General features: G+C 47.5%; 1 protein-coding gene across 4 annotated transcripts in view; it reads right to left on the minus strand.

Annotated features, from left to right (window-relative positions):
- Nucleotides 1-18,339, minus strand: part of IQSEC3 (IQ motif and Sec7 domain ArfGEF 3) — a 106,323-nt gene that overhangs the window by 14,572 nt on the left and 73,412 nt on the right. For all 4 annotated transcript variants that reach the window (XM_049822636.1, XM_049822640.1, XM_049822638.1 and 1 more), the window contains exons 4-6: nt 15,771-16,864; nt 10,733-10,894; nt 361-483 (exon numbers count right to left, since the gene is read on the minus strand). In XM_049822636.1, the coding sequence (XP_049678593.1) occupies nt 361-483; nt 10,733-10,894; nt 15,771-16,864 (1,379 nt within the window). The remainder of the gene's footprint in view (nt 1-360; nt 484-10,732; nt 10,895-15,770; nt 16,865-18,339) is intronic.

Raw genomic sequence — 18,339 nt, forward strand, 5'->3', positions numbered from 1 at the left:
CTAAGGGCAAAGCACTCCTCTGGATGCACCAAAGGAGCAACCCAGCACCCCTGGAATCCCCAGTGCTGCTCTTCCCGTGAGTCACCAATGAACAGGGAGTCCCTTGCTGGCAGACATGTCAGGACTGGCCTCACTCTGGCCCTTGGTACTCTTCATGCCACTGAACATCTGACGAGAACATGGCTCTGCGGCAGCAGTGGCACAGAGGACTCCATGCTTCAGAAGCCCCACCATGATCACCTTCTTTGGAAGGGAGGTCCCTGGCCATTCACTCCATGGCTGCTGCATGTTTTCTGCCTTGGGTGTGTTCTCTGCTTCCACCTGGTTGCAGCAGCAGGGCTGCAGGGCTCATTCTCTTACCTGAAAGCCTCAATTAGCCGCTCAACCTTCTGCGCCTCCCCCTGCACGCGGATGTGGGCCTGGAATTTCCGCAGGGCTTCATCCAGCTCCATGCCTGAGAAGTCCATCTCGTCCACCACGCAGCTGTGGGAGGGGGACACAGCCTGCATCAGCACCTCCCACCGCAGAGGACACCAGGCAGGCTCCTTCACTACGGTGCCAAGGCTCAGTCCCCAAGGGAAATACCATGGGAGAGGCCCTGAGACATCACTACAGCTGCCCAGATTATACTTAAAATGCGCAGTAATTTCAGACAAGTGATTCTTGCATTCTACAGCAGATGAGTAATTCTTGTGCCTAACCATATATATATATATATATGCATGTCTATGTATATACACCATGACATATATATACATCATATCATACCATATACAGCATATATGTTTACATATACATATACAGAGAAAAAATATATATGTATTGATATTTATCTGTACCTATACAGATACAGATATCTAGACATCTATATTGACATAGATATTTAGACACCTCTATCAAACCAATGTCAATATAGATACAGATCCATCTATTTCTGCCTTTCTTATCATGTGGTAATCCTTCACATATTGTCCATTCCTCCCTCTCTCTCAGCATATCCACTTGTTCACTACCCGCTTATCCATCCTTCTCTTAGCTCTATTCACTGGGCTGTTCCTGCACTTGTCCTCTCCTCACCTTCCATTCTGTCCAGTATACATCCCCATTCTTCACCACTCTTCACTTCCACTCAACCACTGCAGCAACAACGTTCATTATGTCTTTAAAGACCAGAGCCAGCTCAGAGAAAATAGGAAATGGAAGCTGTTGCACAGAATTAACATTGCAACATCAGCTGGCTTGTAGCATCAAGGCTGGGTAAAACTCTGCCCATGTAGACAAACACCAGGAGTCCCCAACAATTCACTCTGTCCAAACCCCTATTCACTTTATACGCTTCTACCCATTCCACACAATCTTTTCCATTTCCACCATACTTCAGTGCCATGCTTCCCTGTTATCTGCTGGAAATCCTTCACCTCATACATCTGGTATCACTTTTCCTTTCACAGTGATGCATTGCACACTGGTAATTCATAGCCAATTTAGATACCCACGGAAGGGGATACCACCTCTCGTTTCCTGCTGAAGCATTTTTAGCTTATAAAAGTCCTACTGTTAGTCTCCAAAACCTACTACTGCAGTTCTTGCTGTCTGCATTAGTCAAATAATCTAGTTCTTCTTATTCTTACTGCATGCTATTTTGGTCATTTGTAACGACACCACCTTCCCCATGTGGCTTCAGCATATTTTGCTAGCATATTCCTACCTTTTGTGTCCAGGTCATTACTGCAAGCATTAATCACAAGACTAGACTCAGAAAACCGCTCATAACCTCCCTTAGGCCCAACTTCCCATTTCAGCAGAGTATGTAGGCACTAATGTCTGCATCAGCCAATTCTCTCCCCCATTTATGATTCCTCTGCTAATTTCTCCACTCTCAAGTAACAATTTCTCATGTCAGATGCTTTGTTGAAGTCTAGAATTACCTTCTGCATGTGCCTTGTCTAGAAAACCAGTTATTTTAACAAAGACAGACACTGAATTAATCTACTCTCCGCTGGCTTTAGTATGTACCACTTACCTTCCTGTCTGCCATTATTCTTTCCCATAAATAAATTCTCAAAGCTGACATTCTATCTGACAGACCAAGAAATTCACAGGTGCCAAAATCCCGTTTTCTTTAAGCCTTTCTTAAATACAAAGTTACTAATTTGCTCATCTTCAGTCACATGGCACCACCTTGACATTACAAGTATATTAAAAATTCAAGGACTTCATATTTATATACCTTGGATGCTAATTCTATCTCTCCCCCCACTTTTATTTCATCCTCTGTATTGTGTTTGGTTTGCTTTCTCATGTTGTAAAGGATAAACTGACCCCAAATTTAAGGTTAGGAGGAAATTTTCCCCAAGACAGGTTGCCTGGGACTGTATGAGGAAAATAGAGGGGGAGGGGATTAGCTCTCTTCTGGATCCTTCCATTTCCTAGGATTATCTGGAAATTTTACCAAACAAACCTCTGTTAATAAAGGGATGTGCTGTCATCAGTTTCTTCTTCTTCCTTTCTGTGATAAACTGGAGATGTGTCTGTTGGTATTTTCTACAGTGCAGCAGTTTGCTGTAGGCTGTTGGGAGGTGTTTTTTGAGCTAGGCTGTTGAATGCCATGTGCAGCCTTGCTAGAATAAAAATCTATTGCATGATGTCTCAAATGGGTGAGGGACAGGGTTCAAATGCTCAAAGACCTCTCTCCATTCATCCATTCCCCTATTGATTCAAGAGTTGAGATATCATTGCTTAACTGGAGTGAATCCCACAGAATAACTTACCAAGAGCTCTGGCTGACCATAGTGTTCAGTACCTTCAAAGGTTGGAGTCGTTACAACCTCAACTAGGAAATGTGGGCTCCTTCCCATATAATCCAAAACTCCATATAATCAAAACGTAAGAACAACTGGTGAGGAGCAAGGGCAGAGAATCAATGGGGCAGCTCCCATAGAAAATCTTACATGAAATCTTTTTTTTTCCTCTCCAAGAGGTGGACTGCAGAAACACTCACAAATGGTTTCTGGCAACAGCAAAAACTTCCTCCACTGCCTCTTTCCTTTGTTATTTTTTTCTCATACTTATACTCACATGTCCCTTGTGTTGACATCAAGGCATTCTACTTCTTGGAATTTATCTTTGATAGTAAGAAAAGTTTTTCTCTGGTTGGTCGTTACTGTGTTCACAGCTGCAACCACCTCTGCAGTTGGACTTCTGTTATTATTTTTTAATCCTTTCTAATGTGTGATGTTTCTCAGCACTGATCCCAGTGATTTTGCTGCTATTGTCTGCTTCCAGACATGTGAAAGCAGAGTCCTTGCACACACCAGTGAGACCTGCTGAGGTCACCCTAGTAACCCCAATCCACCAGCATTAAATCATGTATCTTTTGCTCCCTCCCTCATTGATCAATCCTTTCCCCTCCACACAGGCTGCTCTAACACATCCTCCCCTTTGTGTACAAATCTCAAATAATAAAATCAATGTCCTTGATACAGAAAGCATCAAGTCTTTATTAGCACAAGTAGGACAAGGCAGCTGTTTATAGCTCTTTTCAAACTCAAACAGGCATTGCTACATGAGTTATGCTCAGCTTCTCCTTTGAGAGTTTCTTTCACGGACTGACAGATGCAGGTTTACTTCGTAAATTCTAAGATGAACTCCTGGGACTCCCTTCCATTTGCCTCTCAGCCCAAAGAAGGGTGCTCCCTGTCCTGCTTCCTGAGAAAAGTTGACCAGGCAGAAAGGACAGGTTAGGAAGAAAGTTTGACTCAAGGAAAGTCAGCCTGAGCTTGCATTTGATTTATCTGACAAAGCCTGTGCCAAAGGCCTGAGGAATAGCTCCTAGAGGAGCCATCAGGTACGCTGCTACTTTCTGCTGCTAGACAGACAGAAAGAACGGCAGATCATAGCTGTCTGATATTTTTTGTGAGTAAATTTGACATAGGAAAGTCATTCAAAGAGCCCAAGAGCTTTGTGCCATGGGACTGCCATGCTCCTGCTCCTCTTCTAGGTGGCTACAAGTTTTGCTGTCTTGCCTGACCTCAGATTCCTGTACAGACTCCCGTTAACTTTCCAAATGCACGGTGATGCCTATGTCAGAGCTCCCCTGAAATGCAATGCAACTTTTCTTTGTGAAAACAGAGCAAGGAAGTCTTTTTTTTGCAAAGTAGAGACCCTGGAAGCTGACATAAGATACCTTGTCAAGTATACTGCAAAAAGTACATTGATCTCATCAGCCTGCAGAGCTGCAATGTGAAAGGCAGTGTAACCGCATGCATAAGTAGAGTGTCTCTCCCCAGAACTGGGTTAGCCAATGTAAAGACAAAGGTTGAGCTGAGAGCAGAAGGCTCTCTGCATCCAAGGAATAAACCAGCAGCTTATGTGCATGTGCCAAAACCAGTGCTGAGTTCATTTTTCCACAAACTGCAGAATGCCTGTGAGATGCCTATTCCAGGACCACCAGCATGTCTGAAGGATAATGAAGCAGGGGCAGAGTAATGAGCTTATAAAAACTTCTCCTGTTTCAACTCCTTCCTTCTCACAGACTTGTAGCAAGCCACTGAATTAAGCTCACAGTGCATCCAGAGATGCATTTAGCCCAGCACCTGCAGGGACAGGGCTTTGGATGTTTGGATCATGTTGCTGAAGTTAGCAGGAAAAGTGCAGACACCCTGCCTCATAAACAAGGTGGTGGACTTTGCAGGCTCTTGTGCCACCTGTATACATGGGGAGCTTGGTCCGTCCCGAGGCACTTGGCAGACAGGCACCTGACAACTACAAAGAATTGCATGCCAGGTGCCAGGACCAAAGGGTGGGCTCCTAGTTGGGTCATTTTGCTCAGCTATTACCTCTGTGGTGGCCATATTGCCTCCTAGGCTGCAGGGCATAGATCCCCCCAAAAGGGGGTGGACATAATGGCATCAGAGCTGTGAGGATTTAGCACAGGGCTAAGCATGGCAAAAAAGCCTTGTGGTGAAAGGGTTCAGTGAAGACAAGAAGCAGCTGTATCGTGTGGGGCTGGGATCTGTTCACCCAAGCATAATGACCTATTTTCCAGCTTTTCCACTCAGGTGACAATGCAGCAGGAGCTGGGCTGCAACTAGAAGCATCGGTAATGAACCTGCAGCCCATGCTCAGGGAGGGAGCAAGGGGGGAGGCAGCCACGTGGAAAGTTTAAAACCACAAGGCACAAAGATATTAATAAAAAACATCCTTCATCTCAGCTTCCCTAACACTATAAGCTTTCTGAAGATGAACAAGGCTTAGGGTGGACTGCAGAGGAAGAGCTCAGCTCCCTGGGAGGAGGCTGCCCTGCACGTTAACTGAGGCTCACAGAAACAAGAGTGAGCAGGACTCACCGATTCCTTGCACCAGTGGGCACAGGCATGTGGCCCAGTCCTGCCCTCTATGCTCTCCTTGTGCGAGGGTAGTCTCTAGAATGCAGACCATGGCCCACGCCAGTCTTCCCTTTCTGGGGGATGCTGCACTACATGTGTTGCCTGTTTTTTTCTGGGGCTGAATCATGCCTACTTGTCCTCCCAGGGTCGTTGGCAGGTCACATGGCTACTCACTTGGGCATCCACTCCTTCCTAAGCAAGAAATTGCCTAGTGTACCATGCCTTGCACCAGAGCTGCCTTGCAAGGTGGAGAGCTGTTCCCACTCTAGGCATGTTGCCCATGCAGGAGAGGGTTTTGTCCAGCCTTCATCTTCCCCTTCAAGGGACACTGGGAACCCTTGTCCCCCAAGGGACAAAGGAAACCACTGTTTCCCTGGGCACCTAGGTAGGTTCAAGCTGCACCTTCGGTCTTTGCAAGCCTGGCATGGAGAAGCGGCTCTTGTTCACAAGTTTGATCTGTGCCACAGCTCTGCTTGCAGCAGGTGGTCAGAACTGCCTAACACATTCTTCCCTCTCTCCTGTTTCCATCACATCATTATCTGTTGCTCCACAGCACAAGCTGCAGCACTGTGCTGCTTAAACCCTCCTGTAATGCAAGACCCCTATTGATCTTCTGTAATGTCCTCAGTGAGAAGGCAAAAGGAGGCTAGTTTGGGCTAACCTGTCAAGTTCACTCTGCTAGTCCAAGAGGACACTTCTTTGAGAGACAGTCTCTTCACTGGGCTCCCTGCTCTGCACTTACACTCCTAAGAGCAGCTTTTCTCTCCCTGACTTCCCATGAGAGAAAGAGAAGACAATACACACTTGACAGACAGAAGAGCTGCTCACCCACAGGGACAGTGTGTCTAACAACAACTTACAGTCTAACACCAACCAGCCCCTGACTCAGCACAATGTCTCCTCTGCTTGAATCCCTGCCCCTTTCTCCTCTGGCAGCAAATGCACCCAGACAGCCACTTCTGCACTTCCAAGTCCTGTGACCTGAACACAAACTATCCAGTACCAGCAGCACAGCCAACTCCATTCATGGCATCACTCACATTATCTTTTTCATGAATGAACTGTAAATGGAAGCAATTCCTGAGTCAGAAACAGGTAGAGGGGAAGAATTAACTAAAAGGAAGGGACATATGAATGAAGGAGAACAAAAGCAACAAATAAACACAGAATGAAGAGTGCACAAAAAGAAATAAACAATACATCTGAGCATGTAATACAAAAGAAAGGAATGAAGAAAGGATGCAAGAATGATGATGTGTCTATGTGTCTCCTATAAAAATATGTGTTAATGCCTTGGGCCTGACTTTTTCAAAGTAACAAAATTATTTTTCTACAAAACTGCTCAGCACCAGATCGGTGTTTTAATGGCCCAGGCTACCTCTTTACAGCTGTATTCCCTGGACTGGTAAACATTGAAACTCTGGGGTAGGTCCCCAGTAACTCCTCAAGCTGGCTGCAGGGCAGGTTGTGGAAGCAGATTCCCAGTAGAAGAGGCTGGATCTTACTGTGGGGTGCTGGATCACTTTGAGTGGTTGTTACTATGGGATGCTCAAAACTGGTTACAGATGGGATTTATTCCATGTACCATAAAAGGCCTAAAAGCTAGATGTCCAGCCTAGCACATTGAGAAAAACAATACTCTTGAGAGGCCTGTGTCTCTCCATTGACTAAAGGAATTCATAAATTTATAGAAGACACTAAACTTGGTGGTGGCTAACAATAGGTAAGATAAATCCTACTTTTAAAGATTGAAGCCTTTTCTGCAAGAGAAAACGACGTACTGCATCTCCCTAAACAGACAGGCCTGAGCAGTTTAGTGTTACCAAAGGATGTGTGCCAATTATAGTCAAATACTGTTGAAAATCCCCTACTCTCTCCCTTGTTCCTCTGACTAGCGTGTAACCTGGGCAGCTCTGCCCCACCTCCAAATGCACAAGGGAGGCTGACACTTTTGCAGATGTTTTAAAAGCTGTCCTATTACTTATTCATGCAGTTGGGTTAATTCAACCTGGCTGCAATAGAAACAATGCTTACAATACACAATTCTAACACAAGTTTTAACATCAAGCAAAAGCTAAACTAACACAGCAAGTGGCATCAATAATTGAAATTGCTTTCAGGAGGGAGAGGATGGGCCAGGAAGGCTCCAGGGCCAGGTCTGGGATGTGAAAGAGCAGACACATCTCCGCCTGCATACCGTCTTGCTCACTGCAGGTGGTCAGAGTCTGTCCAACAACTACTGCCTGCTCATGGCCATCCTGCCCGGGCATTTGAGCTTGCCAGAACTAGAAGTGCCTATTATTCTTCTGCGCACTTGGGTCACAAAAATGACTGTGGCATTGGGCAAATTGTGCAGAAGCTACTGTAGGAGCTATCCTGTCTGCCACCTGCTCTCCAGGGAATACCATGTACCCTAACACTGGCTTGCTAGGTGTGTGTAGATGTGGGAACTGCGAGATAGCCCTTGCAGAGTCCGTTCTCTGAACCTGTGCCTATGTTCCCGAGCTATTTTGATTGGTGTTGGATCGGGAATGAGAACCAGACTAGGCCTTAGACAGCTCTAAAATGCCAAAAGGTCTTTGAGCTGCCTCTTGCTCCCACACAAACAGCTCAGAAGGTGTGACCAGCCCTTGAGCTATAGTGCACTGGAAAAGCCAGCATACTGTACTACACTGACAGCCGTCTTCTTCCTGCAGCATGGAGAGGAAAAATACCCAGGATGATAATCCTGGGCCACAATTTCTCCTGGCAATGCCTTGTTTCCATGTATGTCACACTGCTGGGTGTGCAGTCATTGCCCAGCCAGCTCTCACAAGCAGCTGATGAAAATTTGCTTGCAAAACCCACTAACCATTGCTATCCCCAAGCGCAGAACTGACACAAGAGGAGAGTGAAAGTACCTGCAAACTGCACAGATACAACCAGCTGAATGCGTGTGTTTTTTCGTTCCTGTTTCAGAACATTTTGTGTATATTTTATGTTTACTTTTATCTTTGCCTTTAAGGAAGACGAATCAGCAATTTATTGTGAAGAGGGGATGGCAGCACAGATTGTTAGTGCAACAACATCATCTGTTGCCTGGAGAGATCAGACACAGGTTTGAACCTGGAATTTAGACTCAGTTGCTTGATATATGTCCATGTACACACAGTCCATGTCTAAGATATGTCCATGTACACATAGCTTCAACAGCTCAGTTCCCATCTTGAGCCTTGCTTTACATGTCTGTGAATAGGATGGCAGGGTCACTCCTTCATTGAACATTTGGAGCACTACACTGAGAGGTGCAGTGGAAACTGAGAGTAATCAGCATGATGGAGTAAGGCCACCTGCTTTTATGTCCCTCCTGCAACATGCAGAGACAAGACAGGCAACCACAACATAGCAGCTCCTGGGCATTGAAGCTGGGAGGCAGACACTAAGCTTTGCAATAGGGCCTGTTCCCAGGAGCTGCTGACACAGAGTTTGTAGTCACATGTGAGGCAGAAGAACATGCTCATTTGCAGGGATGATGCCAAATTTAGGACTATAAGGAAGTGCCAGCCTATTGCTATTGCAATATTTCCCTGTCTGTGTAGAGGCTAGGTTTGGACTTCAGCAAGAGTATCTGTCAGGGGAAGCAGCCCACACATCGCTTGCTGAAGAAAAAGAGGCAATTACTTTTAATTGTATCTCTCAGCATGAAGAGACTGGAGAGAACATGTGTCTTGTTGCTGGCCAAATCAATACCCATACAGTATATTAAAAAAAGAGCTGGGCCAAAGGGCAGGTACCTGCAGCAGTAAGCAGCAGCAAGTGCAGCAGGAATGATTTTTGAAATCTGGGCCCAGATTTGTCACTTGAACTGGCATCCTCCAGTCTTTCCCTGTAGTAGAAGTGGTGTGTGTATTGGATTTAGGGTTTCTGTTTGGCTTGGTTCAAGAGAAAGCACTGCAAAATTCAAGGGATATAGAGAACATTTTGGAGAATGGGAGAATATAATAAAGGATCCAGTGCAAAGGACTTCCTGCCTAATGGAAAGGCAGCTCTCACTAAGAACTGTGCTTCTGCCTAATAAAATAAAGACCCAGCTGAGCGCTGGTCATCCCTTAAAATGGGTCTCTGCATGAGCTTGTTGCCCCCGACTACACAGGTCACATCATCCTGCATGGCAGCCCTCACATTCACGCTTTGGTGCAAACTCGCTCTGCTTTCACTCTAGCAATTCTCAGGGTGGGAGAGGTGGTGTCCCCTGTTCCTGATGTCCCCTTTTTATCATACAGAGAGCTGCGCTTTCTCCTTTTCCTTCATCTGAAGTAGATCAGGACCAAGCAGGAAACAAAGGCTCATCTCAGTTCCCCAGGCCTATCTTTGCAGAAAGCCTGTCATCTTGGACAACGCTCAGAACAACGGGTAAGATGCTTTTCTTCCCAACACTCCAGACCCTGCTCCTGAGATGCTGGGGGCTGACAAGTTAGCAATGGTTACAATGTGGAAGGCAGAGCAACAGGCAGGCACTGAGGTAGTATAGGTACATTCACAGGATTTTGCAGCCCAAACTGCAAGACTTGAAAGAGAAAAGGGGTGTTTGCTGAGAGATACATAGCTTGTGTGACCAGGAGAGGGTCATGGTGAGAGAATTCAAGGAAGCAATCCAGCAAAGGCAGCCACTGAACAGAAGCAGGGAGGAAACCTGAGATCTTGTTCAGAAAAGGGGCAGCTCAGCCCATTGAAGTTTTTGGAGTGGGGATGTTCCTCAGTGCTCTGTGACTGCAGTGGTAATGATAAACCTTTAGTAGCATGCTTCCTCATGCAGGCCTCTTCATTACCACAAACAGGACCAACTCGCCTCTTATTATCCTCATAGTGCAGTTGGACAAACTGAAAAGGCCACCCATCTCAAAACTGGACAGAAAGAGAACCAGGTGTGGAGACAGGATTCACTGCTCCCTGATGGTCTTGCAGCAAGGAACAGCTATTTTTCCTCCTCTGCTTCTTTCAGTACTTCCCAGAAAGCATCAGAGGTGCTTTATCTGGATGGGGCAAGACCCCAGTCACAGAGTTTCCCAGCCACAAAACCTCCCAGCATCACTAGTTCTACCATCCAATGGTGCTGAGGTCCTGCTAGAGGATCACATGCCCTCTGAGGAGAGACTGAAATGAAAGGGCTGCTGACATTAAGGGGGAAACACATTGCTGGGAAGTGTACTGAGAGGTGCCAGATAGGGAGTGGGAATGGTGAAGTTCCTGCAGAGCGCGGATGGAGAGGCATGGAGGACGGGGTGCTTGCTGGTGCAGTCAGGGGCAGAGGGGGCTGGCAACCATTTTACAGAGCAGGGAGGAGGGCAAGAGGCTTCCACACTTACTCCAGGACGTCCCTGTTGAACTGCTTCTTGCTGTTGCCCAGGAACTCCCCGATCATCTGGCGGCTGAGGCCCTTCCGCTGGAGCAGGAAGTGTGCCACCCCAATGGGGGTGTCCGGGATGAAGCCTCGGGAGATCAGGAACTGGATCCCTTTGTCTGGGTTTCTGAAAGGGAAGGACAGAGACACGGTGAGTTTGCATGATCTCTCTGAGGCATTATTGCCTCTGTCCCACCTCACGGCTTGCAGCAATGCAGCCCTCGGTATGTGCATGGGCTCCTGCGAGTTCATGTGTGTGGCAGGGATGGGACTGGTGAAGGCCAGGAAAAGCAACTTGGAGGAGTCCCCCCCAGTTGCCACTGAGGACAAAAGGATGGCATGGGACCTGCCGTGTCACTTGCAGCACCTGCTGTCACCTGGCGATCACAAGTGCCATCCCACTGCCGCAAAGGACCCTGCTGCACCATAACAGCCTCACCAGTGACTCTCTTCCGCCATCCCTCTGCTCCAGGGTCAAAGGCTTTTGTATCCTCCCTGCCCCAGCCTGGTTTGTTTAGGGTCCCTGTGAGGACACGATTAGACTGTGTGTCCCACACAGACAGCACAGGAAATATTAGTACGTTCAGCTGCTCCAAATGCAACCCACAGAGAGCTGTCCCCAAGGACCAGCCGTGAGAGCTGGGCACGTGGCCCTTTGCTTTAGGGGAGCTGGGGTTGCACCCTCTGTAGGGCAGACAAAGGCAAAGGGAAAAAACATGGCTGTGAAGAGACTTCGGAGACATTGCTACCACAGTCTACAGGCAAATGAGGCTCAAGACACAAAGGGGGATAACCAAAGGTGGGCACTTTTTCTGTGAAAAAAAATAGTTCTCTTTTTCACACATTTTTAGTGCTCAGTGTTGAGTGACACTTTCTACCTTCCTCACCTGAGCCTAATGCCAGCTGCCTGAACAGATATCCCGTGCTCAGATTTGCCTATCTCTTCCTCTGCTTTCCCCACCCTTAGCTGTGTTGTTCTTTCCTCCTCTGCTGATTTACCCCTCAGGCAGAAATCTCTGTGTGTGGGTGGATGAGAGCACACACCTGGAGAATGCCTTGTCAGAGCTGGGAGAGCTGCGTGCAGCTCCCAGACGGAGGGTTTTTCTCCCTCTGTGGCTGTGAGTGCCTCTCTGAGAACAGGTCTGGTGCTGAGTGGGCCTGACTGCCTGGTTGTGGGAGTGATTTTCTGCTTGTTAGTGTGCCAGTGTCTGTGCCCACATACGCAGCTCTTGGGGATAGCGCATGTCTCAACAAGCACACTTTTGTGTCTGTCCATGTCCTGTACATGCAGATTTCTCTTGCACCACACATGCTCATCAGAGCCCATGTGTCTGTGTATTTTGGCTTTCTCCTCATGCCTCGTATAAGCACACATGCTTCTATGTATCCTGGGAGCGGCTGTGAGCCCATGTGGTGACAGGAATGAGTGTGTATATGTGTATTGTGCAGGAGGTTTTCTTTCTGTATTTCAGTCTGCCCCACTGAAGGGTGTCTGTCATAATGCACTCTTGCTGAAAGGAATTAGTGCAGTGCCAGGAAGATTTCCACATTCCTTTGGTTCTCTGAGCTGGTGAGTGGGGAGAGGTAAGAGGGTAGCTTCTTCATGAAAGGATGCCATGCTTCCACCATTAACCCAAATTCAGAGATCTTTGTCAAAGCTCAAGGAGTGAATTTGCTCAGGCAGTTTCCTGGGGCGAGGAAAAGAGGATGAGATTGCAGAGCACGTGAATGCATGATATGCACAGGCACAGACTGTGACACTGTCAGGTGGTGAAGGATGTGGGTGAGCAACATATGTCTAGCTATAAGGGGATCAGCGTTCAGGAGAACGGCCTGCTCCTTACAGGGTCCTCGTGGGTATACAAAAAGTAGATGGGCTTGAAATAGTTCTGCTTACTCTGTAATGTCACAAAGAAAATATCCTGGACAGTGTGGCATCCCTGGAGAGAGTGGCTGGGAGAACAAGTCAGCCCATGATATTTATGAACTGGAAAGCTGCGAGATCTGATATTGAAAAACACAGGTCTTCTTCAGGGAAAAGCAACAGTGCACCTTCTGTATTATCACACAGATCTCCTGGTTCACCTTTGAAGAGAACAGGCAAAGTTCTCTGCTAAGTGCAAAGGTCATATGGTCAGGACCAAACTCAAGCTAAGCAACAGAGATTCATAAAATGAACCTCCACCTGCACACTTTGGTATTTGGCAAGGGACAGTATGATGTTCACAGCACGAGGACGATCTCAGCTACACTGGTGTGACTCCAAAGCCACTGCATTGACTTTGGATTCACTCCAGAGGAGCTGGGAGCTGCATATGGTCAGAAAAATGCAGCTTACGCACTGGCATGGAAGTTCAGATTCCAGTAGAGATGGCGCACACAATGCAAGAGGATGTAGGATAAAACAGTCCAGCTGTGACAGCCCTCCTGCACTGCCTAGACTATAACGCAAATATACTTGCACACACTATTCTTCCATGAACAGCAGACTTTCATCAGTTTTTCCTGAGATTCAATTTGTTCTTCACCCTGATTAGCAGTACAGCATCTCTGCCACTGAACGCCTGCACATCCCATGTACTGCAGCATACAGCTTTTACCCAGATGTGCAGCAGACAACTTCGCTTCCATCTCTCCTGAGCCTGGTCCCTGCTATTTTCTTTAGCGTTGCAGGGGTGTTAAGCATGGCCAGCAAATGCTGCGGGATTCCTCACGTCCTGCTGGCTTTCCCTCTGCCCACGCAGCCAGCTGCCCACACACACTGAGTTATTACAGCAGCGCTGCATAATGAAGCATTCTCCGTTCCAGGGATTCCACCCCCTCACTGTGGAGTGGGGATGGGGAAAGTGCCACAACAGCGCAGCATCAGTGTGTTCCCAGGGGCCTGCTCCAAGCCAGAGGGCTGCTTTCTGAAAACACAGTGCAAGGGCAGATAGACTATGGCAGGTGCTGCTAGCAACTGCAGGCTTTCAGCTCTTGGTCCAGGGGAGCGGTCAGCAAAAAGGATGCATGCACATGCACACATGGCCTCAGCTCCATGCCCTATGGATTGGTGCCCACATTGTAAATCCTACAATGGTAAACTGGCTCCTTGATAGAAATTGGCAGGGAAACCAACAACCAAATAACTCCAGAAAGCCGAATAGCCTTCCCAGCCCCTTGGATGGAGGTGCGCTATGGTGTCACAAGGGGAGCCAGGTGTCCCTTAGGTCCCACTCAGAGCATAAAAAAAGGCTTCACTCCCCAGAGCAACCCCAGAGCTAACACATCAGTTCCCTCCCTCCCTCCCTGTCCTCCAACGTTTTGTCAAGAAAACTGAGCCTTACAGGTTACCACACATTATTTCAGCGGCTAGTTTCAAGGGAGCAGGGGAGGCCTGGCTAGAAAGTTGTCTTTCGGAGCTCCACAGAAAGTCTTCTATCCCACAGGGAACTGCAAGATGCAGTGAAGCCAGGTCACTGACTGACAGCAGAGCTGCTTCCCCAAAACAGACCTGGCACTGCTAATATGTCATATGAATGTGTGCCAGGCAGATTGGGGGAGGAGGAGAGACTGCAAAAAAGCATTTTCCCTCCTGCTTTATCTTCACATCAGTGCTCATGTCAACTGTGCAGGAACCAAAGGAAACCACAATGGGTGGAGGGACTCTTGCCAAGCATGGCTGAGAATACTGAAACACTTAGTAGCAGAGATGTGAGCCCCACGTCCCCCTCCAGAAGTACACCTATCCCAACACAAACACCAGAATACCCGTGTGGACCTGGAGCTATCTCTATCATAATCACCCCCCACCTGTGTCTGGTGCCTACCTTCTCCCATTCCAGCCTGCCTGTGTTCATCAGGCAAATCTGTGTGTGCCCAGAGCCTGACTTTGATATGTACACATGGACTCACCTGTTCACAGCCTGATCTCAAAGCTAGTAAAATGGCCTCCTCAGTTCTGTAAGAGTCCCAAATCTCTCTGCTCTAACATCACTTCAGTTCTGGATGTGCTCTGAGCCCAGCCCTGAAAAGCCCTCTTCCAGGTTCCTGCTCCTGGAGTCCACAGCCTCCATACTACACATATCTAAAGCATGTGCATTGCCCCCTTGTCTATGCAAAACTTCTGCCTAGGACTGCATAATCTTTAGTCCTTGCTCTCACCAGGCCTATGCCAATGTGTGGCAAAACATTCATCTAGTATGGGTGCATTATATCCCCAGCATCTTCATCAGGGGACTCAAATGGAAACCAAGACAGCATAAGATGAGAGTGTTATGATGGAGCAAAACCCAGTATTTCTCATGGCTTGTTTTGATGAGAAAACTCTCATCGAAAGGCAATGAGCAAATCTAAAGCTCCTTATAGGAGCTCAGCTGCTTTCTGCCAATCCAAAATAGACTATGTGTCACCCCTTGAGTTAACCTCTTCTGATGGTAATCTCTGGGCTGCTCTGCTTTTGCTTTCACACCTACAGCCTTTTCATAGGATATCACTCAGATGTGTGAGAGACTGAGATGACTAAACCTGGTCTGTCAGGTGAATATCCACCCAAATACCAGAAGGAAAATGACAGCCAGAGCACTCATACGGGGCTAGCTAAGCTCAACTATACCTCTCTCTTTACTTGGAAATGCCCCATGTTAAGTAACCAGGGCTGGGTTTACAATCCCAGCTACGCTTGTTCCTTTGCAACAGAGTAGAGCAGGATCCTAGTTCGCAGGGTCAGCTGGTGAATGCCAAATGGACAGCAACTGGGACTGAAGGTTTAGAATTCAGGGGAGTGTGGGCACAGTCATGGGGCGCTGGGCTTGTTCCTCTGTTGCACAGAAGATCAGGACAGAGCTTGGGGGACTTTAGGGAAAAAGCTTCTGGGCAGCCAGCCTGTGGTCTGCATTGCATACCCAGATGCCCTTGAATAAGAAAGAACTTCGCCAGAGATGGATCTAGACCAAGAGCCTGCCATCCTCTGTTCCTGTGAGGTATGAAATAGGCTGGGAAACACAAAAGAGGAAGTCACTTACATATTAAAGAGGTTCAGCCCAATGCGGTAGAGGCGCTTCCTCATGGTGTCTGTGGAAAGTGTGGGGGACTTGCAGCTAGCTGGGTTCTCGCAGTGGTACCTTGGGAGGCTGAGAATCATGGCCTGCAGTGCTTCTTTCGAGGACACCTCAGAGGCTGACTTGGCTGAAGTGGAGGTGCTGCTGCTGCTCAGCTGCTCTGAGTTGTCTGCATTCTCAGACTCAGAGCCTTTGCTCTGCCCTGTCTCATTGCTAGCATCAAACTGGAGCTTCTGCACTGCCATCTGCCCAGGCTCAGCACTGCTGTCTCCCATGCCATTAGTACTGACGTTCACCTCGGTAGAAGTGTGGCTGTTCTGGAAAGCTCTGGACTCAGGTAAGCTCTCTGGGGCAGCCGGTGGTTCACTGGCTTCTCCCTCTCCTTCTCCTGGGCTTTCTTCAGCCTTGGTAGCTTGAGAGAGCCCAGCCTGGGCATTGCTGCTAAGGCAGTTTGCCATGGACACCGAGGTAGACGATGAAACAGAGATGTTCTTATTGTCAATCTGGACTGTGACATCTCGAAAAGCCATCATGAGAGTGCTGCTGCTCTTGGGTAGGGTATCTGGCAGGAGCCCTTCCTCCTTCTCCTTGTCCTGCAGCTCAGCTTCTAAGTCTTGGTTTGGCTGCATTGAGCTAGCACTGAAGGTCTCCCTTATCTGGTATGAGCCCCCATCTTGCAGTGAGCACATGGTCTTCAGGCTCCAGGTGCTGAGGGCATCATCAATAGACTTGGCCAGGGACTGAACTTGTTCCGTGAAGGAGTCTTCCAGCTCGGTCAGAGCCCCACTGATGGTGGCTGGCAAAGATGGGGACCTCACCAATGGGATGCCCACAAAGTTGTATCCCTCCACCAGGGCTTTCTCAGCGGAGAAGCTCTCTGAGTTCTGGACCCGGACTTTCCTCAGAGAGATGCGGCGCGGCATGCGGCTCTCCAGCAGTGAGTTGCGGATCTTCTCGAAGTTCTTGCTGAGTTGGTACTGCCGGAAAGCAGTCTGGATGGTGCAGGCTGCCCTGCGAGATACCAGGTGACCGCCATATTTGTGCTCTAACATTTCGATCTGAAAGACACAGAAACAGGAGACGTTATCTTTTGCTAATTGACTTCTGATGGTTTTCTGTTACTCCAGTTTCTACATTGATTAGTCTGTAATGACTGTCAGAGGAACTTCTAAAACTGAATTAGCTTTTTGCTGCACTGCCGTGCCCCTGATTTTAAACAGAAGTTGTTTTCAACAGCCTTTGGGCACGGCTGGCTGAAGCATCAGTACTGTGAGCTTCATCACAGCTGTAACATGATCATGCCTCTTCCTAGAGTGCCAGCCATACAAACTGGGGGTGCCCTTCCCTTGCAGACCCACTTCTGATGGCCTTTAGGGCAAGCTCATCACGGCAAATACAGTGTTCCAGCAATATGTCTTCCTGCTTAGCAGTGCTCTGGTAATGTCAAGCATCATCCCTTGTCTCAGAGTGTTACTAATGCTCCTTCCCTCCTTGGTCACCTTAGGAAATACTCTCAGGGAAAGGAGAAACAATTCAGAAAAAGGAAAGAAAAGTTAATTTTTAAATGCAGAAAATGCTGGTTGGATCATAGGAGCTAGTGAGAAATATCAGGTTCCACAGAAGTTAGTGGAGGCTGGGTTTGTTCAGTGTCTTTTAAAAAGCACTCTGAATCCCAAAGTGTCCTCCTTCCTGATATCTGTTTTTCAGGTGTCAGCCAGCAGTGAAATGAAAACTACCCAAGACAAGAAAGACTCTCAGTTTTGAAAGAAATAAGAATCAGAAAAAACTCTGATTTTAAATGTTGAGACAAGATATTAAGAACAAGTAGAAGGAGGATTTACTCCTTCCTGAGCTGGTAAAAACAAACACACTTGTAAATACATAAACACACAGCTAAGCGGCATCTCAACAGGCTTCAACAAAGCAAGTATGTATGGTAATTTCTCTTCTGTAGTCCAGTATTTATACTTCCTGGTAATCCCCTCACTCTTCCTCTGCAGCTGGGCCTTGACTAACATGCTACAGGAGAATGTTAGAACACCTGGTTCCAGTGAGTGACTGATGGAGGACAAGTGGGATAGTGTGAAGATGATGGTGGATGATGGGATTGAAGAAAAAAGGAAGAACTTGAACTACTTTCACTGAGGTTTTGGCTGAACTATGAGCTAAACTCTACATTGTCAGCATTTCACAGAGCAGAGTGCAAGTGCAGACTGTAGTGTTTATATGTGTGTTTGCACATGTGGGAAAGCCAAAAAAAGGTGAAGTGCAGGACTGGGAGAGCTGGTAAAATCAGTCCTGAATTAACAGAGGATTCACTACATCATTCATGTGGTGAGTATGATCTTATTAGCAGATCCAAAGGGTGAGTTTTACTGACTGCATCCTTATCCCCAGACAGACACAACTTTGCCCCTCACCATGCCTTGCTGGCCCAGTACTAACAGGATGAAGGACTGAGCTCACAGAAGATCTGAGTTTAAGTGCAAACTGGTTTTGTATTCAAAGCAAGACTGAGGCATGAGCCTCAGCT

This window comes from Accipiter gentilis, chromosome 18, assembly GCF_929443795.1.
Source record: "Accipiter gentilis chromosome 18, bAccGen1.1, whole genome shotgun sequence".
Lineage (NCBI taxonomy): Eukaryota > Metazoa > Chordata > Aves > Accipitriformes > Accipitridae > Astur > Astur gentilis.